Genomic DNA, 21,510 nt, shown 5'->3' on the forward strand with positions numbered 1-21,510 from the left:
ATCAAGCGCGTATCATGGAAGATCAAAGGGAGAAAAAAAAAAGAGGATAGCGGGGTTGAACTAAGAATAGAGGAGGTTGGCGCTTGGATGTGATGAAAGATGCATGTCACAAATTAAGAAGGTTAAGAGGATTAAGAGGATTAAGAAAGATTTAAGATTAAGGGAGTACAACATACATATGTATTTAGAGTATTTAACACATGTCCATATACCCCATATATACGAAGTACATACTACTTAGAGTAGAGCAGAGATTTCCACACATTGTGGAGATGCGCATCGACGCCACCACCTTTGCTCCTTTTTCTATTTTAGTTGTATAACATATGCATTACCTGATAGAGGATTTTAATATAAATATATTGTTAAATAATCTATCAGTGTCAATATTCGTATTAGAAGAGAGCAAAAGCACTCATCTATAAAAAGAACAGGGCCCGTGGGTCTCCGATCTACATCTATACGGGTACGTACTTTGGTGGCAAAGACCTAAAAATGGTGGATACGGAGAAATCTATGAAACTGCATTCTGAAATATGTCTTAACATTCCTTGTCTATGTCGACTTTGTCTATACTCCGTACATATGTAGTACTTAATATGAAAGCCCTGAGATAAAACCGTGTCACTCTAGTATATCACACGTGACGGCCGCAAGCATCAAAGAGGGTGTCTTCCAGGCTATGATTGGTAGGAAATACGATCAGACTGTACCAGATCGACTAGTTAGATCTTATTGTTGGGAGTGGCAGTGTGACATCGCCTCCACCCAATGGCGTTGGTGACCTTGCTACCTAACATTTCCACTTTCGTGACGGTGATGGCGGAGGACGGCTTAAAGGATTGATCGACCATGAGGCTGCACGGGCTCACTTTGGGCTTATGGTCTTAAAAGAGAGAGATATATACTGCCTTATATTGAAAACAATCTCTTGGAACCGATACAATATAATATAATTAACGACAGAGTTGTCATGTATGCAACTCCCAGGCAACAAGGCTAATAATGCTAAGCCACTGACGCCACACACACCAGCCACAGATACGGGGTTCCCATTGAAAGTTGCCTTCGGTTCCTGTTTTCAGCTTTGGATCTCTGCCAGGCACCCGAAAATCAAGTCCCCATGGACACGTCTGCATCAGCTCAGGGTTCATGGCTGCACTAGTGCGGAACGACAGTCGCATCATCCTCCACTTGGTAACTCCCCCACTCTTCCAAGGTTACTACCTACCTCGTGACTAACCATATCCAGGATTATGACTGTTTCTATGCCTCTGTCTTCGAGGTTGAGCAACCTGAATTGAGGTCGCTCCCTTTGGCAGTCCAGCAAAAGCAAATCGTGGTTACCTGCAACTACGAAGCCCGACGGCGAGGTCTGCATAAGTTGCAGCTCATCAAAGATGCCAAGCGCATCTGTCCCGATGTGGTAATAGTTCTGGGTGAAGACTTGACCAAGTTCCGAAATGCCTCCAAGGAGCTTTATCAGCTGGTTCGTTCCTTTGTCTGGGGCGGCCGTGTTGAAAAGCTAGGCTTTGACGAGCTCTTTCTCGATGTCACGGAGATGATTGACTACAACACTGGTGTGCTAAATCAAAATGACCTCGAGAATTCGTATTTCCATCTTGATAGGAATGATCCGACCGTGGGCTTTTCCTACGATGCCACTCGCTTCCAGGGATCGACCTTTCCCGCAATGGAGGCGGCCTCCACCGCTCGGAAAGATTTGTCTTCGTCGGAAATGAGGTTGCTCGTCGCCTCTCATTTACAGGGTCATATACGGAGTAAACTGGAACATGAAATAGGCTTTACGGCCACGGGCGGGATCTCAACCTCCAAACTGCTGGCAAAGTTGGTCGGTAATGTTCACAAGCCCAACGGCCAAACGACTCTTCTGCCGCCATATACGGCGACGGAAAATAATACTAGCAACGTCTTCCAGTTCCTGGATGATCATGAGATCCGAAAGATTCCTGGGATTGGTTCTCGGATTGCCCAGAAACTGAAATCCCATATCACAGGGCAAGAGAACGTCGACGAGAAGATCACAGTCAAGGATGTCCGACAGTTCCCTGGCATGGGTCCACCTTTACTGGACAGAATCCTTGGCGGGCCAGGCTCAGTGAAAGGAATCGGAATGCGCATCTGGAGCATTCTCCATGGAGTAGATAATTCCGAGGTGCTCGAGGGTCGCGATGTGCCCACCCAGATCAGCATCGAGGATTCTTATGGCCGGTTAGATACCCTCGAGGGTGTACGACGAGAGCTCGTAGTGTTGTCGCGAAGCCTCATCCGCCGCGTAAGAACCGATCTGCTTGATATGAGTGATGAAAGTGCGCCCCGGGGGAGATGGCGTGCTCATCCTCGCACAGTACGATTATCGACCCGACCAAGGCCTCCGCCAGATCCGGGTGGGCGTTCATACAATTCCAATCGCATCTCTCGCTCGGCACCTCTACCACCCTTTGTTTTCAACTTGGATGAGAATATCGACGCATTGGCCGAGCGGCTGGTCCGGGAAAGTCTTTTTTCTATGTTTCGCAAACTACATCCCGAAAAGACTGGGTGGAACCTCAGTTTGTTGAACGTTGCGGTTACCAATATGGTGGAGAGCGCAGGGGATCAGAAGCAGAATAGTGGACGTGATATTGGGAAGATGTTTCGCCAACAGGAGACAATACTTAAGGATTGGAGTGTGCGGGAACCCGAGTCCTCCGATATGCCGTTGCCCGGTTCCTCTGAGATACAGTCACAATCGGACGATGGCTGGGACGATGATGAACCCTTGGGGAATGTGGACTGCCCTATATGTGGGGTGTCAATCTTCTATTTTGCGCAGTTGGCACATCAGATATATCATTCCGAACAATAAGACAACCATTATTCGGCAGCCTTAAATGCCAAGCCGTCAGAAGGCCCTTTGATAGGTTCGAGGCGCCTTGGCGATGAGCCACTTACGCGTCCGATGGACAAATATAGTATGAAGAAAAGAAAAGATAAAGACCCTGTTTCTACGAGGAATTGGTTAGTTAATTTGCGATCTTAAGAGGTATGTTGATACGGAGTAGTTATATAGCCAACAGGTTATCCCCTTATATTATACCATGTAATAGGCAACAGAATTGGATAAAAATAGTTTAACTGCCTAGGGATCTCTCCACCAATCCTTTATATTAGATACCTACCTAGGTAGGTATGTATATTAAATATTTATTATTAATATTAAAATACCAATATTGAGATTGAAAATTACCCAAAATGGTAATGTTTCAATCCACTTTTGCCAAGTTTGGATTCCTAAGCCCTTGGCGCATAGCCCTGTAGCCGTAAGGCCCCGGGGATTATCTGATGTCTCTCACTTTCCTCTCTTCACTCTTTGGTCTTCTTGAGTTTTCTGATTCTATTTTCTTAGTCTCTCGTTGATTTCTTTTCTCTAATATCCTTTTCTACTAGGACCCCTTTAAACCCCTGGTGGACCCGTTGAATTTCCCCCTCTCAGGTGGAAACTCTATTCCCTCCAAAAGACCGGGGAAGGACCCTGAGATTCGGATATTTTGCGATGAGGTTTTCTACTATCTTGCCCTTAATCGGTGCATTTTCATCGCTCTTTCAACAAACACAAGGTAAATACCCACTTGCTGCCCGTTGAGCCTGTTGAGCCCGTTGAGCACCCCCCCGTTGCCTAAGTTGCCTAGCCGCTGACAATATCCAGCACGATCACAGGCCTCAGAGGCCATTCGACGGGTGACGCCCGTCGATAATGCCATCATCCGTACTCCTTCACATCAGATAGACCACCTGTCCGAATTTGATATCACCTTCTCCTTACACCAAGACGGCAAGCGCATAAAGCTAGAACTCAAGCCCAATCATGATATCTTAGCCGACGACGCGTACGTGCAATATGTGGGCGTGGACGGCACAATAAAACATGCGGAACCGATCAAGCGAGACGAGCACAAGGTGTTCCAAGGCCGCGCCTTGGTAGGATCCGGAACGGGGAGATGGACGCCGGTGGGCTGGGCAAGAATCACCATCAAAAGGGATGGCCTGGAGCCTCTCTTTGAAGGTGCTTTCAGTGTTGACAATAACAAGCACCACATTGAGTTGCAGTCCACCTATCTCGACAAAAAGCGCCCGATCGATGCCCATGTGGAACCCAGAGATGGGGAATCTATGGTCGTCTACCGTGACTCCGACATGTTTGGCTATACGCACTCTGAGCTCAAGCGATCGCTTCCCGTATCTGAGGGCTGCGGGGCAGATCAACTCGGGTACAACGCTGATCTGTCCAACTCGATTTTCGGGTATGACATGGACGAAACAGATGGTCAGTGGGGGGTTGCCTCGTTGAACTCGATGTTTGGATTGGGTAAGCGACAGTCAACGTCAGATGTTGGCGGCGTCTCGGGCAACACTGGCGGTGTGAATCTGAGAACGACCATTGGTGATGACAGTGGATGTCCTAAAACGAAGAAGGTCGCCTTGATTGGAATTGCAACGGATTGTGAATTCACCGAATCCTTCATGGCTACAAACTCCACCCCCGAAAAAGCGGCCAAGGACTGGCTCATTAACATGGTCAACACGGCTTCAAGTCTCTATGAGGAATCTTTCAATATTTCCATCGGTTTGCGCAATCTTACAGTCTCCGCGACAGGTTGCTCTAGCACGGGCTCCTCCGCTACGCCATGGAACGTGGATTGCAACGGTGGAAATGTCACTTGGCGCCTGAATGAATTCTCCAAGTGGCGCGCATCTCATTCAGATGACAATGCCTACTGGACTCTGATGACAAACTGCCCAACAGGGAGCGAGGTGGGAGTTTCATGGATGGGTCGTCTATGCTCGTCCGACCTGGTTACCTCTGGAGATAACTCTGTGACCGGTGCCAACGTCGTAGTGCGCAATGCCGGTTCTTCCTGGCAGGTGTTTGCCCACGAGACTGGTCACACCTTTGGTGCAGTGCACGATTGCGAGGATCAGGCCTGCGCACAGCAATTAGATGCCTCGTCCCAATGCTGCCCGCTGAGTTCGTCGGCCTGCAATGCCGGTGCGAAATACATCATGAACCCCTATGCTAAGAACACCATGACCGAGTTTTCGGAGTGTACAATCGGTAACATCTGCTCTGCCATTGGCAAGAACAGCATCAAGTCCACTTGTCTGTCTGACAACCGCGGTGTCGTCACCATCAGCGGCAGCCAGTGCGGCAACGGCATCGTTGAAGGCGACGAGGAGTGTGACTGCGGCGACGAAAAAAGCTGCAGCGACAATGCCTGCTGTGACGCGAAGACCTGCAAATTCAAAGGCAGTGCCGTCTGTGATGACGCCAATGACAGCTGCTGTGACAAATGCCAGTTCGCCGCTGCCGACACCGTCTGCCGTGCCAGCACCGGAGAATGCGACATCGCCGAGACCTGCAGCGGCACCTCGAGCTCCTGTCCCGACAACAAATACAAAGACGATGGTTCCAGCTGCGGCGCCAAGGGCCAAGATCTCAGCTGTGCCAGCGGCCAATGCACCAGCCGCGACTACCAGTGCCGCACGGTGATAGGCTCGATGTTGAACACCAACGACACCTGGGCCTGCGATAACACCGATAAGCCATCTTGCAGTCTCGTGTGTGGCGCTCCCTCACTCCAGCAGTCGATGGGTGTTAGAGAGTGCATCTGGATGAACCAGAACTACCTCGACGGTACACCCTGCGACGCTGGTGGCCGCTGCAGCGCAGGCCAGTGCAAGGGCTCCTCGGCCCTGGGCTGGATCCACCAGCACGAGAAGCTGGTTATCGGCATCTGTGTCGGTGTTGGCTCGTTCATCCTGCTCGCCATTTTCTTCTGTATCTATAGTCGCTGCAAGCGCAATGCACAGCTGCGTAAGGCCCGCAAGGCTATCCCCCCTGGTACATATCGTCGCTATAATGGACCCCAGCCTACTGCACGCCAACCTATGGAGCAGTGGCATGGATACTGGAATGGCGGATATACGAATGTGCCTCCCCCTCCTGGCCCCCCGCCACGATACTCATGATCACCCCTCTGCTTCTTGTTTTATTCTAGTTTATGGGTTCTACTGAACCTTTTCTTTGCATTCAAGCCTCTATGGTTCGCGGTCTGGGGGATTTGGGTATCGGCGTCATCGCGCGATGTTTGGTTATTATCTTTCCGTATAGTATGCTAACATCCGCGATCTGGTGTTTTTGGGCTTTCCTTTCTTGTGGCTACTTGCCTTCCTGAATTTTTTATGCATTTTCCTTGAGTAGATTACGTTGAAGCTCCTGTGGGCTATGAATCACACCGCATTCTCTCACCTTGCAAGCATAGTAACTGTCGAGAGTAGATGTAGACATCGTATAGAGGAATGAATATCCATTCGAAGTTCGATTTAACCCAAAATAGAACGCAGGCACTTACTCCCAAACAAGCACATGAGTAAAACGACAAGAGAACAAGCAACATACTCAGAACCCAACACCAAGGAAAAACCCCATGCACAAACAATCAACTCTCAGTCAAGTCGCGGTCTCAGAGAACGAGCCCATCCAACCGTATCCAAGCCTTACAAGGTGAACAAGAATCCCCTCACCCAACTCATTGCCAACAAATCCCAACAAAAGCCTCCCGAGTAACACCACCCACACCCTCCAGATCAAACTCCTCAATCATAGCCCTAAGCTCCTCCTCCTCAAGCCCCGTCTCGCCCAACTCCCTCGCAACACGTCTCAAGTCCTCAAGGTCAATAAACCCCTTAGCACCCTCGTCGAACAGCTCGAACGCGCGCAGGATCTCGTCCCGCGGGTCCCGCTCGAGGATCTTCAGCGCCGTAACGGCCTGGAACGACGAGAGCGGCATGAGCAGGTTAGACGGGTGTTGCGGATTCGACACCGGGCCTTTGTTTGATAGCGCTTGCGCTTGGCCGTGCTGGTTGCCTGCCGCGGCTTGTTGTTGCTGGACTTGTGGTCGGGGTACGCCGTAGGTTGTTAGGAGGGAGATTAGCTCTTGTTTGCCGAGTGTGAAGCCTAGAGCGCGGAAGGCGACGCGGAGTTCGTGGTAGTCCAGGTGGCGGTCGCGGTCCAGGTCGAAGAGGGTGAACTTTGGAGAAGTTGGTTAGCTGGTGGGTTTGGAAGTGGTTTTTGTGTTGCGGTTTCTTTCTCTGTTTTCTGCCTCCTTGGAGGGAGATAGAGAAGCTGAGTTGCGGCAGAGTACAGTATTTGGGGAATAGTGGTGTCTAGATGGATCGGGGTATCCCTTACAGCTTCGTTGATCTCTTCCCTCTGCTCTTCGGTGAGTCTGCTTAGCGGATTCGCGTCCTGCGCTGGGCCATGGGACTGTGCGTTTGTTGCGGGCGCGGGCGCGGACTGTTGCATTTGCTTTTGGCCTTCGGGGCCGTTGAAGTCGCCTTGATTGGCATTTCCCAGACCGCGATGCCGTGAAAATGATGAGGCGCTGAAGGGCATCGCGTTCGTGTTGACGGAGCGGTCTGGGAGTTTCGTGCCGGCGTAGGAGCGCGACGCGAAGGGTTGGCCAGAGGCCATGGTGAATGGCGTGTTCAGGTTTAATTAGATGGCTGGATCAAGAGTTCTTCAGCATTAATTCAAGTGGAGGGGCTCGTAGCCCATGAGAATGCGTGGTTAGATGAGGTCCCACGGGGTGTTTGGCGGTGGGAGGATTCTGGAGACGCGCCAGACGCGGGCGGAATGACTCGCTGCTCGCTGTTTTGCTTTCGTTACAGATATAGCGATCAACGAAAAATAATTATTACTTTAGGGACAATTTAGGATTCCAATTTATTTCTTCTAGAAGGATGAGCGAGTGAGCGAACTTCTAGACACAGCACAACTGGTGCTAATCACAAACAATTGGACAGATCTCCCAAGCCATGAAAAACCTCATTTCCTATCTAGCAACTTTGTCCCTGAAAAGAGTGTCGTATGTTCCTCCCATGAATAACTTGTGAAATAAACATACAAAACAATAGTGGTGAGCGAATGTTGGTGTTGCAGACAGCTTCAACAATTGTATAGAGATTGCTGGAAGCCATAGACTGGCATAGTATCGGGTGGCATTGTATCGACAAAGTTTGCAGTCATTGGATCGAATGCATTGCCACACTCATCACTAGGGAAGTCAAACAGAGTCCTCGAGTCGAATCTTTCAATCTGGTCGGTATAGGCCATGTGATCCAAGCCATTCTGTGCTTGGGCAATTACCGTATTGTGAGAAGCCGCTGATGGTTGCAAGAGCCCATCGGCCTGCTCAACAGGATTCGCCAAATCGAAAGGCCGAGGGAAATGATCAGCCAAGAACGATTGCATTTCGTAGGGTGGTGTCGAAAAGGGATTGTCATGATGCCTCAGAACAGACGACATTTCCTCCGGGTCTCCTAGCCAGAAAGCCATATCCACGTCTGGCGATGGCTGGAGGTTGGGGATTCCTCCCTCAAGGATCGATCTGGATTTGCCCGTAGCCCCGTGCCCGGGGGATACATTGTGCAGGATGTCTTCGAGTTTTTCACGAACACCGCTCAGATAACAGCTGGAGGCGCCAAATATTCTCGCAACGATGTGGTCGTTTAGGAGATCTTGCAAGGCACATAGAACTCGGTAATACAATGCTGCGGCGAACCAAGCAGGATCAATCTCATTTTCTTTCCGTGGCCGGCTTTTCTTGTTGTTCTGCTTGTCCTTTCCACACAGGGCCACGTACAAACCAGGGCAAAAGTCCTCAGACATTTGCGCTAGCTTCCGAAAAGAGAGAATCAAAAGATAAAACGAAACGAGTCGCCCGGTAGTAATTTCATACCAGGAGGCACGGATTTGAGCTTGCGCCAAGCCTCGAATGGCTATAAACAGATTTGCCAATCTGATTGCGTTCCAGACGAGTGGGTTCTCTCTGTTTATATCTCCAATTTTGCCCAAATCCACGGGGGGAGGACACTGGTAACCCCAGCAAGAAAATCCTCGACGGGGCACTCTGTTCTACTCGATAGTGTGATACCGGCCCTCGTTACTGTCCAATTCCATGCAGTGCAGGCTCCGCCATATGTTTCGCGGATATTGACAACCGCTTTGAATGCATCCATAAGTTTGAAGACCTCGTCACTCATGCGTTGCAAATTATTCCTCGCCTCTTGGGACGGGAAGCTAAGGATTGTAAGGGAGTCCCCTGTAGGCGGCCCAAGTAGACATAGATCTCCCCAACTTCGAAAGCAAATTCGATTACCCTTAGAAGAGCATGGAGGACAGGGTGTAGCTGTCCCACATTTCTTCTTAGCCCGGTAGCACGCCATACACGAGCCGCCAGCTTTCTTGAGTGCAGCGATATCGTCTCTCTGTTGCTGAAGTTCGGCCTGGTTACGGGGGATCTTTTCGCGGATGTTGTCTGACTTCCCAGGGTCCGCTGGATCCCATAGGACGAAGCCATCGGGGTACATCTTGTCGAGAGCGGGAGACGGCGGACGTACTGGCGCAGCAAATGGTTGGGTTTCACCGCCGCTGTGTTCACTTTGAGCACGCTCATATTGAGCCGACACGCAGGAACCGAGATCGTTGGGGCTGGAAAATCTCGAGGGTCGAGACTTCGAGCTTGTGGGAGATACGGAGTTTTGTAATTGGTCTTCAAATGTGGCAGGTGTCATTATTGAATCAAAACCAAATGGGTCATCAAGAAGTGTCAGCTCCTGATGTTGATCGCTAATATCCTGAGATTGGCTGCTTATCGAATCATTGTCAAGTTCGTTGACCATTTCTGAATCCATGGGCTGAATCTCATATACCATGGTCGTCGTCGACGACAATTGCCACGTCTGTGGCATTGAATGCTCGATATTGGGATCGGAAAAGTAAGGTGTGGTTGATGCGAGTTGAGACATGGCAGACTGAAAGGTCTGTAGTCAGTACCAAGAATTCACGACATGTGCAGGCTTGAAGGAAACCCATAGGGACATAGGAGGGCGAGATGGGAGATCGAACTCACAGGATAGACGGAATCCGGTGGATGCGGTGTCGACGGTGCGTATTTACGCCCGCGGTTCGGATGAGGAGAGAATGGAGATGACTGATGCCGTGTAGCGGCTTGAGCTATCATGGTTTTGAGGATAAACGAGAGGAATAGCACTGAGCGAGACTCTGAAAGATCGTCGAGCAAAGGCGAGAGCGAAAGGCCGGGCTCAGGGCAGAGCCTAATAACAAACTGACGTTTGTACTTGAACAAGTTGTCGATCCTTTGCGAAGGTAGAGAATGAGTGATGTGAGGTAAAGATGGAACTAGAGGATACACCTGGGCATCTCTAAAGTTACTCGAAACGGACTAGTACCATCGATAACCAGGCCAAACCTTGGCCGAGGCTTAGCTCTGAACCTTCAACATCATGGCAAAGGACATAACGGCGTCACTCGAGGTGAAGCAGGTACGACCAGGCATGACCAGGCCCATGAGACCGAGTCCAGATCCGGTATAGCGCATCGCTAGGCATAAGGTTTACCTAGTGTATGTAGTTTCCGGGGTTCAAAAACGGAAGTATGAAGGCTGCGATGTCATAGCCCCATAGAATGGGCCTGGACTTGATGTATAGGAAGGGAAATATGATCAAACAGTGAAGACAATCAATTTCTTTGATATGAGATACTGTTCAACCCAGGATCTCTCCGCGTGCCAAGGTCCAAGTCCTCCAGGAAGGTACGACCGAGGAGTTGCTCTGGCAGGTAATCCTGTTGAACCTTGCCGTCGACATAGTTTGGATTGTATTTGTACTCCGCACCATAGCCCAGCTCCTTCATGAGCTTCGTTGGGGCATTCCTCAAATGAATAGGAATAGGCAATCCCGCGATCCCTGGCTCGTTCAAGGCGGCAAAGACGTTATTCAAGCCACGGTACGCGCGAGTACTCTTTTTCGATAGTGCCATCGCTACGGTAGCATGCGCCAAATTGATTCGTGCTTCTGGGAGTCCAATCTTCTCCACGGCCGAATGTGTGGATATAGCAAGTGAGAGCATGGTGTTGTCCGCCAGGCCAATATCTTCGGAAGCCACAACGATCAGCCGTCGAGAGATATACAGGGGGTCTTCGCCCGACTGAATCATGCGAGCAAGGTAGTAGAGTGCCGCGTCTGGGTCGCTCCCTCGAATGGACTTGTGAAAGGCGGAGATCGTATCATAATGCTGATCTCCAGCACGGTCATACACGAGCGTCTTGGTCAGGGATCGTTTCAGGTCCTCCTTGTCCATTCCAGCCCTTTTTGACAGATCCATGGCTAGCTCCAACAAATTCAACGAAGTGCGAGCATCTCCATCGGCGAATCTGGCGAGATACTGGATTAGCTCTTCGTCCACCAGTTCGGAGGGCGAATAGCTCGGGCCTTCAACCTGAAGAGCACGATGAAGGATCGAAATGATGTCCTCATCGGTAAGCTTCGCAAGAGTGAATGTCCGACAACGTGAGAGCAGCGCATTTTGGACTTTGAACGATGGATTTTCCGTTGTGGCACCGATGAGCGTGACCTGGCCGCTCTCCACCGGGCCCAAGAACACATCCTGTTGTGACTTGGAGAATCGGTGAATTTCATCACAGAAGATGATCGTCTTTCTCCCAGTGAGTCCCAGCTCACTGCGAGCTTCGGCAAATATCTTCTTGCACTCTGCCACGCCGCTGCTCGTACTGTTGATTTCCACGAATCTGCTGCCCACCAGTGACGCAATGACTCGAGCAATTGTTGTTTTTCCTGTCCCTGCGCTGCCCCACAATATCATACTCGGCACTCTGTCCTGTTCGATGAGTCCGCGTAGGATGCCGTTAGGTCCGACAAGCTCTTGGCCGCAAACTTCTTCGAGCGTTTTAGGCCGCATGCGCTCGGCTAGAGGTGCTGCTTTGTGGAAGGCGTTGATCTTCGGGCGCTTTGCTTGTGGCTCCTTCGTGTCACCATTTGATTGCTTCGGCCCATCCCCCTCCCGTCTAGATTCCGCTTCCTCAATAAATGATCGCTTGCTGTTGAGGGCGCGTGGGGTCGTTGTGGGACGGGACGGGGAATCTTTGGGAGTATTCGACTGGGCAGAAGCTTTGCGCGCGGACGGAGGTTGAAACATACTTGGGACTGGTCCCTTCTGGGAAGATGCCAGTTCACCTGGAGAGGACGAAGCTTCTTCGATGAAGCTCTGACATCCCGAGTCGATGTGGTCGTTGATCTTTAACTGGGAGACAGATTGCTCGCATATTGGGCAGGAAACCATGATGACCGGAGGATGATCTGGTCATTCACTAGGTTACTCAAAGACTTCGAGGTGAGGTAAACGAATAAACGTAGAAATGATAGCCTCCACCCGCGGGTACGACGCGTTCAACGCGTTAATTAGTAAGTAACAGGCCTTGGTGCCTGAAAATGGGCAACAAGATCAACTACCTACATAGATACATAGGTAGTAACTACTAGAATCTATAGAGATATGTACTACGTACATGATAAGTACAAGCAAGGTACTATATAATCTCCGAATGACCCGAAGAGAAGTAAAGAAACAACTCCCGCCGTCAGAGCCGAGTGCGGAGCACGCAATGGTGGGGAAATTCAACTTCGCCATATATTGTCCTCTCCCTCCTTATTGTCTTCAACACTCATGATTTCCCGCTCTTATCGGCATATTCTTGCTCAATCACAGAATTGCAAGTCCAGAAACCTCTTCTTCGCCCCTGCGACATTACCCCAACCTGGTTACGGCGCAAGAGCGATGTCGGCTACGGCTTCACGACCCGATCCATTTCGCCCCGCCAAGCGGGTAGCAGGACAGCGCCAGGATGTTTGGTATGCAGTTTCAAGAAACAGGTTTGGAAAGACACACTAAATGGGAACTGAAGGTCAATCGTCAACGAGGCCGCTGCAGCTTCACCAGTTCAGCCGATTGTGAACATGGGCCAAGGGTTCTTGTGAGTCACGTCATTTTCGAGGACCATCAATCACTTTAAAGGATAGGAATTGACGTACAATGTTTCCACGCAGTGGCTATAACCCCTCCCAAGTTCGCTCTTGACGCTGCGAAAGATGCGCTAGACCGAGTGGAATGCAACCAATACTCTCCGACGAAGGTAGAGATCGCCAACGGATCTGCGCAAGGTTGCATGGATGCTCATACAATATAGGGCCGCCCCCGCCTTAAGCAGGCTATCGCGGATGCTTACTCGCCCTTCTTTGGCAAGAAGCTAAACCCCGAGACCGAGGTCTCGATCACAACCGGTGCAAATGAAGGTGAGAGATTGGTATAATTCACCTATAAATGGACATTTGGCGCTGACAAGCGACCAAAAAAAATAGGCATGCTTAGTGCCTTCATGGGCTTCATCGAGGATGGTGATGAGGTCATTATCTTCGAGCCCTTCTTTGACCAGTAAGGAGCACCGATATTGCTAGAAGAGCTGAAGGCATACTAATTCACTTGGGATAGATACATTAGCAACATCGAGATGCCCGGCGGTACCATCCGCTATGTTCCCCTCCACCCACCCAAGGATGGTGCGACCAAGACATCATCTGCGTCGGAGTGGACTATTGACTTTGAGGAGCTCGAGAGGGCCATGAACCCCAAGACAAAGATGATTGTAAGCATGCAATACCGAGACCTTCATGAGTACTCAAGCTAATTGTAACAGGTCTTGAACTCACCGTAAGCAGCCTTGATCTACAAAGGCGAATAAAGTCTCAACTAACTGTATGTTCATAGGCATAACCCCGTGGGAAAGGTCTTCTCGCGCGAGGAGCTCGAGCGCATTGGTGAACTTTGCGTGAAGTACAACCTTATCATTTTGTCTGATGAAGTTTACGACCGCCTCTTCTATGTTCCCTATACTAGAATCGCTACTCTGTCTCCAGAGTTGTACGAGCGCACTTTGACCGTGGGCTCTGCCGGTAAGGCCTTCTACGCTACTGGTTGGCGTGTCGGATACCTCATCGGCCCGGAACACCTGATCAAGTACGTTGCCGGTGCACACACCCGTATCTGTTACAGCAGTGTGTCTCCCCTCCAGGAAGCAGCTGCTGTTGCTTTCGAGCAGGCAGAAAAAGAAGGCTTCTGGGACGAGAGCCGAACAGATATGAAGGGCAAAATTGAGCGGTTCTGCGAGGTCTTTGATGAGCTTGGTATCCCGGTATGTGATTACTCTAACCCTTAAGTATCAATTCTACTTTGCCATACATTGACTTTGCTGACAACAATCTCTACAGTACTCTGATCCTGAGGGTGGATACTTCGTGCTTGCCAACATGGCCTCTGTAAAGCTGCCGGCTGACTACCCATTCCCGCCTCATGTTGCTAGCCGTCCTCGTGATTTCAAGCTCTGCTGGTTCCTCATCCAGGAGGTTGGTGTAGCTGCTATCCCTCCCACTGAATTCTACACTGATGCCAACGCCAACATTGCTGAGGATTATCTCCGCTTTGCGGTGTGCAAGAATGACGATGTTCTTGAGACTGCCAAGGAGCGCTTGAGAGGGCTGAAGAAGTATATTGCCCAGTAAATGACGATGTTCTTGAGACTGCCAAGGAGCGCTTGAGAGGGCTGAAGAAGTATATTGCCCAGTAAACAAAGACAATCAGGGCTTTGATATGTGAGAAGTGACGAGATATGCATAGAAGTGATATGAAGCCAATAGAAATTGGATATAAAGATGAAAGATATGCCACAAAAACTAATTCCCCATGAATCTTCTCTTGCATGGTTTACTTGTACAGATCTACTCATGTGCAGCTACGTCTTCATGACTTAAAGCACCTGAGAACAATGAATCAGGCACAGAAGGACAAAGGCACAGTAGGACAGAGGCACAACCGTGCGACGGTCTTTGTTCCTATAAACAAAGGAGGGGGCGATCAACTCCCCCTCCAAACCGCCGCCACCACCGAAAACGTAATACAAAAATGGGCATCCTGGACCTGGGGGGCATCCACCGACTGAACACTGATGATATCTCTCTCCAAACCAGCCACCCCAGGTCCAGGACCCCGGTACAAAGAGGGCTAGGGAGGGGACGGCTCCCTACCCTGACCACGGAATCTCCACCTCCATGGGGCCCGTTCCCGCCCCGTCCCAACCGACGCCACGGCGGAATGTCCGCCGGTCCACTGTGAGGACCTCCGAGAATCCTGCACCACGCGTGCGAGCCTCCACGTCGCTCACCGAAGGATGGGTGGCTCGGTGCGCCCTCAGAATCCAATAGTTGGATTCTAGGGCTTCGCACACTCTCCGGAAGCCCAACCCCATACGGTGGTTACCGAGCAACGTGGGGAGACGCTCGCTCACGCAGGTCGGATCCTCGCAGTGGCGTCGGTCAGCACCGACCCACTCCGTCTCGCAGGCATGCCGCAAACCAAGACGGCTCTGATGGATGTTGCCACCCATCTCGAGTCCCATCTGGTACCGCAGCATGCCGTCCATGTCCTGCCACTGGCCCACATGTTGTGGGCCCGCATCCAGTCCCGGACAAGCCGGTAAAGATAGTCCACAAGGTCTGGATGTTCAACCGCCGCTGGGAGGAAAGAAGGGTTAGCATATGATCTAAAAAGTAGGCAATGGTGAGGGTTGTATGATATCAAAGCGCAGGCAAACTGAGAGTGAGGTAAAGCTGAAAGTGTAAAGGAACTAAAAGTGAGATGAAACTTACCGAAGAGACAAATTGCAAGGCACCGGCGGAACCGGTCCTTCTCTTTGGCGTCCTCGAATCGCACAATGTGTGCGATTCGAGGTGAACATCGCAGCGCCAAGTGACTGGCTGGAGCGTCCTCAGCCCTCACCAGGTCGTCCCACTCCGCGAACACGAAGTAGTCACCTCGGTCGCGGGCGGAACTGAACCACAACGCCTGACGATGGCGCTCAGGGTTGTCCCACTGGTGAAGGCTGGGAAGCATTGGTGGACCCACGAGATCGTCGTACGGAATCGAACCGGCCACATTCTGGTGCAAGGCTTGGAGATTCCCGCAAACTCCCCAGTGCATCTTGGCATCCTCCCACAGGTGGTCTTTGCCGCAGTAGCGGACCAAGGAAAACGGTCCGCACTTAGGGCAAACAACGGAGCCCCCATCCGCGAAACCACAGGCGACTTGGCAGTCTGCCTTCTGGCAAAGAATGCCAATCATGCTCAAGTCCCACTGTGGTTCAGGGGGTGGAGGCCCGATGTTGCCGAACTGCTTGGCTGTGGGAGTCGGTTCATCATCCTCAGACGACTCGGGTGGAGACGGAGAACGACCTTCCACTCCATCTTCCTGGGAAGAAGCGTTAGAGACGGGGAACTCGGCGTCCGCATCGCGTGTTTCCTGACGCTTCATCAAGTTCTTACACTTCCGTCTCTGACGCTTCTTCTTTTTGTATGCTCTCTTCTTGTCATGTTGGCTAGACTCCGCTGGAGTTTGGTCATCTGCCAAGACAGTGCAAGATGAACTGGAATCGTAAGTCGTAGACCCAGCGGACTCTGCAGTGGACAAGACAGAAGAGGCAATGGAGGTCGATGGAGGGTCGGCCATTTGGGACGAGGATGTGGTTTTCTGGCCCTCGGAAGGCCCTGTAATCTTTTGTTAGCATGTATTCGAAGCAAAACATATGTAAAATGTGATTGCATACCTAGATTGGCCACGTCAAAAGACTGTCTCCGACGCAAGACTGGCACCTGCGCCTCGTGGCCAACAGGGTCCTCTTCGGAGTCTAAATGATAGTTAGCAGCTGCATCAACAATGATATAAAGATTGAGGACTTACCAGAAAACCATACCTTGCCCCTGTTGTCCGAGACAGGGCGCCGAAGCTCAACCTCAGCCCCCTGCGGAGTCAAGCACAGCTCATCTGAAACCTTTGCTGGCTCGTTTCCTTCCGCTTGCACTACTTCTTCCTCAGGATCCTCATCTATCTTCGGCAAGGCGCTCGTAGGTGTGAAGAAAGGCGACAAAGAGGATGAGGGGAAGGGAGTTCGGGGGAGAGGTGGGTTCGGGCTGTCTCAAATGATGGATAAGATGGGGTAGTCGAGTCAATGGGGGTAATGCGGACCGGGGACGCATTGACTGTTTGTTGGCCAGCAACTGCTGCAAGTTGCTGCTCGGTCAGGACATCCTGTGGAGCGATGTCGCGCACTTCCGGAAGTAGGCCATCACGCTGCTCTGTCATGTTGTGTGTGGTGTGAATAGAAACTTGGTTTGCGTCTCTCTTTCCTGTGTCGGAGCTAGATGAAGTAGGTGTGCGCTTTCCCTTGCGCTTGCCCTTAAACCTTTCGTTGCTCTTCCGGGTATCAATCGTGAGTGTAGAGACCCGCTTGGTCAACTCTTTCTCGAGTGACATCTGATAGGCCGACTCTTGCTTTGTCGACTCTTCCCTTGTTGACTCCTCCCTGGTTGACTCTTTGGTTGACTCTTCTTCTTGCTCTGTCAACCCATGCTGGGTCATCTTGTCTTGGGGCAACTCTTCCTCGGTCAACTCCTTGGTCAACTCTTGACTTCCCACTTTCTCCATGGTATGTTCCTCCCCTAACACTGACTGCCCTGGGCTTGGCACAACTGACGCATTAGACTTTTCGTCCTGATGGGTTCCTTCTTCAGCCGTGGAATGTTCACGGGCTCTCTTTGCAGGTCTCTTTGATGACTTCTTTCCTTTATTCTTCTTCTTTTTGGAAGAAGAAGCTGGAACGTCATCGACAACCAACTTCCCAAACAGCCCGTTACCTATGCCGCTAGTCCCTGACAGCAGACATTGAATGCGCAGCCAAATCCGGACCGGAAGCGCCATCCATTTGCCGTAAGTGTACTGTGATATGTTAGTTAGATCCCATGATTATTGGTGAAGACTTTATACTGACAGGGTCTTTTTTAGAGATCTTTCAGTAGAAATGGTCACGCTCGTCAACAGTGACCATCATCTGCTCCCCCGGGTTGGCGTCCTTGACACTCACAAACTTGAACCTCAGGGTTGACGATTTTTCCTTCGCCTTCATCCAGCTTACTCGGCAGCCGGATGATTCCCATGGGGCTGTCCATTTCATGTAATAGCTGTCCCGCTTGGGGTTCGTTGCCTCTCGGCAAGCCGGTGCGGAACCGGTCTCAACGTTGCTCATGGCGATCTTCTTTGGAGAAGTAAAGAGTGCTTCAATCGATCTCATGATCCCCATCATGCCCTCTGGATAATCGGTGGGGATCTTGAAGTCAACGCGCACGAGCTCAGGGCTTTCAATCACTGCATCAAGGTCGCACTTCGGGTTGCCCTTGCTGTTGTTCTCCATGCAGAACATCGGGCTACTGCTCCGCCAGTCCTTAATCTTCAGCCTAAGCTGCCCATTGTCCAGAGTGAGCCCAGCCTGTTTATCCGTCCAATTTTTTGACTTGGACTGGGTCATGTCGGTGTCTGCCCTTGGGGGTCTGCTTGCCTCCGGAAGCCCCATCTCGGTTCTAGTTGACTGAGGATTGAACAGTTCTGGCATACGGCCTTCGACGAGTGTGGAATGTTGCTTTATGGCTTCGACCTTGGAGTCTATGAGGCGTTTCTCTGCCACAACCTCCTCTAGAATTGCCTTGAGCTGTTCCAATTGAGCTCGGCTCACTTGATATACATCGGAGCTGGGCAGCTGGGTGTGCGATTCCGAATTTTCGTCCTGTCCCTGTACAGGTTCAGATTGGAGATCGTGGGGCGATATCTCGCCATCGGCAAACTTGCTGAAGACAGTAGGCATTTCGTCTGATGGTGACGATGAACTGGGGAATTGATCTCGTCGGTCAGCGACTCTCTATCGAGTTATGCTTCCCTTTGGATTGGAAGACGTACCGAGTGGGAATAAGGATAAGGTACTTGATGTCCTCTGTCCGGTATTGGAATTGAACTGACTCTGCATTAGTTGAGATCCATGGATATCCAATACTGCAGTTAGCAAGAAGACACACTTGACAATCGGCAAAAGCCAACAGTAATCTTGCTCCTCACTGGGTTTTTTGATGTGTCAGTTGAGGCGCATAGAGGAGCTGCACGATGAGCTTACCAAATAGTCTTTGGTCGTCACGGGGCTCTCTTTGGTCCAAGGTTGTTTTGGTCTCATACAACAGACTGTATGGACTGTCTTGACCATGCGTCAGTCGACGGGACGATGAGTGGTATGTGCGGCTTCACGACAAGCGACTTACCAAGGTTGGTCCTCAAAACACTAGAAGGCACTGAGACTTGATCTCACAAAAAGGATCGTGGATGCTGCTTAATCATGCAGGCCCCTTTGTGGGTGCTGGTGGTGACCTAGCGCGTGAGAATGTGCGGCAACTTGCTGTGCGAAGCCTAGCTCATGCATACACCATGAGGCAAAACAAGCTTTTTCTCTTTGACAAAAGGGCTTTATGACTCAAGGAGATCAAAGGGATGAAAAGGGACATACACAAGTCACAAGTATGGGTGCGCGTGTTGTGGATGCTATTTGAATCATGCACCATCAGCCAATGTTCATGGGTGTTGATGGTAACCCAACGCGTGAATATGCGCGACAACTTACTTTGCGAATTCCTGGGATCCGTTATGAAGGCAAACTTTGTCTCTTTGACCAATAGCTTTCAGCTCAAGGAGATCAAGGGGATGAGAAGGAGCGCACAAACCAGTTCAACTGGTGTGCGTGCTGTGGGCTACTTGAATCAGTCAAGGTCCATTGGTGTTGGTCGCGAACCAACGCGTGAGTATGCGTGACAACTTACTTGTGGATCCTGGGTCATTCGTCACGAAGGCAAGCTTTTGTCTCTTTGACTAAGAGGTTGAAGTTCAAGGAGATCAAGGGGATGAGGAGTAGTGCACTGAAACCGTCAATGGTTGTGCGTGTGAGAGGATTGGAAGAAAGTGATTCGGACGAGTCGAAGATGAAGAACTCAAAAGAGACAAGCTTCAAGATTCGACACGATGGATGAGACAAACACTATGCACGTGGTACTGTCAGAGTCTTCAATCGGAAGTCGCGACTGACCAGGCGAGCGTGATAGGAATGGAGATACATACATTTGCATTTTCCGAGCGCTTGTTTTCTTTGATCTGGTCAGACAAATCAGTTGAAAGTCGAGGTATGCAGTAGCCTTGATGGTATTTATGGTTCTCAACAAGGTGGTGTCATGCATCAAGGAAGAAAACATACTGAGGCTTGTCTTGACCGGGCAATTCCGTGGGTTTCCGTCCCCAGAATGTGAAATACGTGATACGAGGTCGCCGTATTGAGCAAACGATACGGATTTGTGCAATACCCTGAACTTTACACCCCGTCGTTGTCATATCCCCACCCCATTGAAGCTACATATTCAAAGACGGGTGCCAGCCTGAGGGATATCCCTCGTTATTGGGCGGTCTTTCTGGCCCGCTGATCAACAGACGGTGCCGGTTTGAGGGACATCCCTCGTTATTGGGGGGGTCTTTTTGGCCCGCTGATCAAGAGACGGTGCCGGCTTGAGGGACATCCCTCGTTATTGGGGGGTTCTTTCTGGCCCTCTCATCAAGAGACGGTGCCAGCTTGAGGGACATCCCTCGTTATTGGGGGGTCTTTCTGGCCCTCTCATCAAGAGACGGTGCCAGCTTGAGGGACATCCCTCGTTATTGGGGGGGTCTTTCTGGCCCTCTCATCAAGAGACGGTGCCAGCTTGAGGGACATCCCTCGTTATTGGGGGGTCTTTCTGGCCCGCTGGTCAAGACACGGGTCCCCATTATTGAGCTGTCTTTGCAACACCAACTAACCAAAGACGAGGTCAAGGAACTGACATAAAGTCTCAGAGGGCACATGACAGAGGTGATAATTCTGATACTGTTAACAGAGCTGTTCTTGTGCTAGCTTTAATGTATTTTAGCTACAGATTCAGGGATTCAGGGATTCAATTTCACTTTGCTTATATCAATCTTCTTTGCAATACATAAGAGATTGGCAATTGTACTTCAAAAAGCCAGTAACACAGGTATATATTCGTAAAGTATCATAGGTTAGTGCAGCACAAGAAGCCTCCAGCATGGAATTCCATACATATGTAGAAGTCATGCCATGTCGTTGCGAGTTGTTAGGGTGCGAGTTTGTCACGTGGAGTCACGTTTTCGACGCACTCGGTGAATATCACGTGATGCCTTCCTTTTAACGCCGGCGACCACAACTCGAATAAGCATCAAGTACTTTTTTCACACACCTCAACCCTTGGTGAACTTGTTAAATGACTTATAATAACAATAGAATATATTGCAACATGTTTACTTATCCTTATATCACCAAGAATTGTGCGTGTAGAAATTCTGCTCTGCACTCGAGTGAGCGAGTCGGTGAATCGATTCACACGAAATCACCGAGTTAAGCGGCAACAGGCAGAATAAGGACTAGACCCCAAGGGATGTCAAACGACATATGTATCGTCTACCCACATGACAAGGGACCAAAATATCTGCACAAGCATGATATTAAGATCGACTGGCCCTTACTGTCCGGCTATTGGCTCTCAGTCGTGGGCGGCTAAGCGCCCATGGCTATATTTGGCTGATTGTCCACTCCGGCGCTTTTGACACTCAAAGTA

General features: G+C 50.4%; 8 protein-coding genes across 8 annotated transcripts; 3 read left to right on the top strand and 5 right to left on the bottom strand.

The window, feature by feature from the left end:
• Nucleotides 1–852: 852 nt before the first annotated feature.
• admB (uncharacterized protein) lies at nt 853–6,030 on the top strand (the record flags this gene model as incomplete). Its single annotated transcript, XM_056717046.1, has 4 exons — nt 853–884; nt 1,086–1,197; nt 1,253–2,807; nt 3,710–6,030. The coding sequence occupies 4 exons, from the start codon at nt 853–855 to the stop codon at nt 6,028–6,030; spliced, it is 4,020 nt and encodes a 1,339-aa protein (XP_056564668.1).
• Nucleotides 6,031–6,590: 560 nt separating this feature from the next.
• On the bottom strand, nt 6,591–7,534 carry cdc31 (putative cell division control protein Cdc31; the record flags this gene model as incomplete). The annotated part of the gene is made up of 2 exons (XM_056717047.1): nt 6,591–7,091; nt 7,253–7,534. The coding sequence occupies 2 exons, from the start codon at nt 7,532–7,534 to the stop codon at nt 6,591–6,593; spliced, it is 783 nt and encodes a 260-aa protein (XP_056564669.1).
• A 474-nt stretch (nt 7,535–8,008) lies between these two features.
• On the bottom strand, nt 8,009–8,731 carry N7489_011299 (uncharacterized protein; the record flags this gene model as incomplete). Its single annotated transcript, XM_056717048.1, has 1 exon — nt 8,009–8,731. The coding sequence occupies one exon, from the start codon at nt 8,729–8,731 to the stop codon at nt 8,009–8,011; it is 723 nt and encodes a 240-aa protein (XP_056564670.1).
• A 164-nt stretch (nt 8,732–8,895) lies between these two features.
• On the bottom strand, nt 8,896–10,085 carry N7489_011300 (uncharacterized protein; the record flags this gene model as incomplete). The annotated part of the gene is made up of 2 exons (XM_056717049.1): nt 8,896–9,876; nt 9,975–10,085. The coding sequence occupies 2 exons, from the start codon at nt 10,083–10,085 to the stop codon at nt 8,896–8,898; spliced, it is 1,092 nt and encodes a 363-aa protein (XP_056564671.1).
• A 518-nt stretch (nt 10,086–10,603) lies between these two features.
• Nucleotides 10,604–12,223, bottom strand: N7489_011301 (ssDNA-dependent ATPase MGS1; the record flags this gene model as incomplete). Its single annotated transcript, XM_056717050.1, has 1 exon — nt 10,604–12,223. The coding sequence occupies one exon, from the start codon at nt 12,221–12,223 to the stop codon at nt 10,604–10,606; it is 1,620 nt and encodes a 539-aa protein (XP_056564672.1).
• Nucleotides 12,224–12,607: 384 nt separating this feature from the next.
• Nucleotides 12,608–14,496, top strand: N7489_011302 (kynurenine--oxoglutarate transaminase; the record flags this gene model as incomplete). The annotated part of the gene is made up of 9 exons (XM_056717051.1): nt 12,608–12,792; nt 12,846–12,914; nt 12,956–13,073; nt 13,128–13,233; nt 13,300–13,372; nt 13,430–13,583; nt 13,635–13,648; nt 13,706–14,129; nt 14,206–14,496. 9 exons carry the CDS (start codon nt 12,608–12,610, stop codon nt 14,494–14,496), a joined length of 1,434 nt encoding a protein of 477 aa, XP_056564673.1.
• Nucleotides 14,497–15,014: 518 nt separating this feature from the next.
• N7489_011303 (uncharacterized protein) lies at nt 15,015–18,680 on the bottom strand (the record flags this gene model as incomplete). The annotated part of the gene is made up of 7 exons (XM_056717052.1): nt 15,015–15,422; nt 15,482–15,504; nt 15,640–16,533; nt 16,593–16,673; nt 16,727–16,956; nt 17,019–17,761; nt 17,868–18,680. 7 exons carry the CDS (start codon nt 18,678–18,680, stop codon nt 15,015–15,017), a joined length of 3,192 nt encoding a protein of 1,063 aa, XP_056564674.1.
• A 785-nt stretch (nt 18,681–19,465) lies between these two features.
• On the top strand, nt 19,466–19,884 carry N7489_011304 (uncharacterized protein; the record flags this gene model as incomplete). Its single annotated transcript, XM_056717053.1, has 2 exons — nt 19,466–19,655; nt 19,712–19,884. The coding sequence occupies 2 exons, from the start codon at nt 19,466–19,468 to the stop codon at nt 19,882–19,884; spliced, it is 363 nt and encodes a 120-aa protein (XP_056564675.1).
• Between the last annotated feature and the right edge of the window lie 1,626 nt (nt 19,885–21,510).

Source organism: Penicillium chrysogenum, assembly GCF_028827035.1.
Source record: "Penicillium chrysogenum strain IBT 35668 chromosome Unknown utg000005l_segment0_segment0, whole genome shotgun sequence".
Taxonomy (NCBI): domain Eukaryota; kingdom Fungi; phylum Ascomycota; class Eurotiomycetes; order Eurotiales; family Aspergillaceae; genus Penicillium; species Penicillium chrysogenum.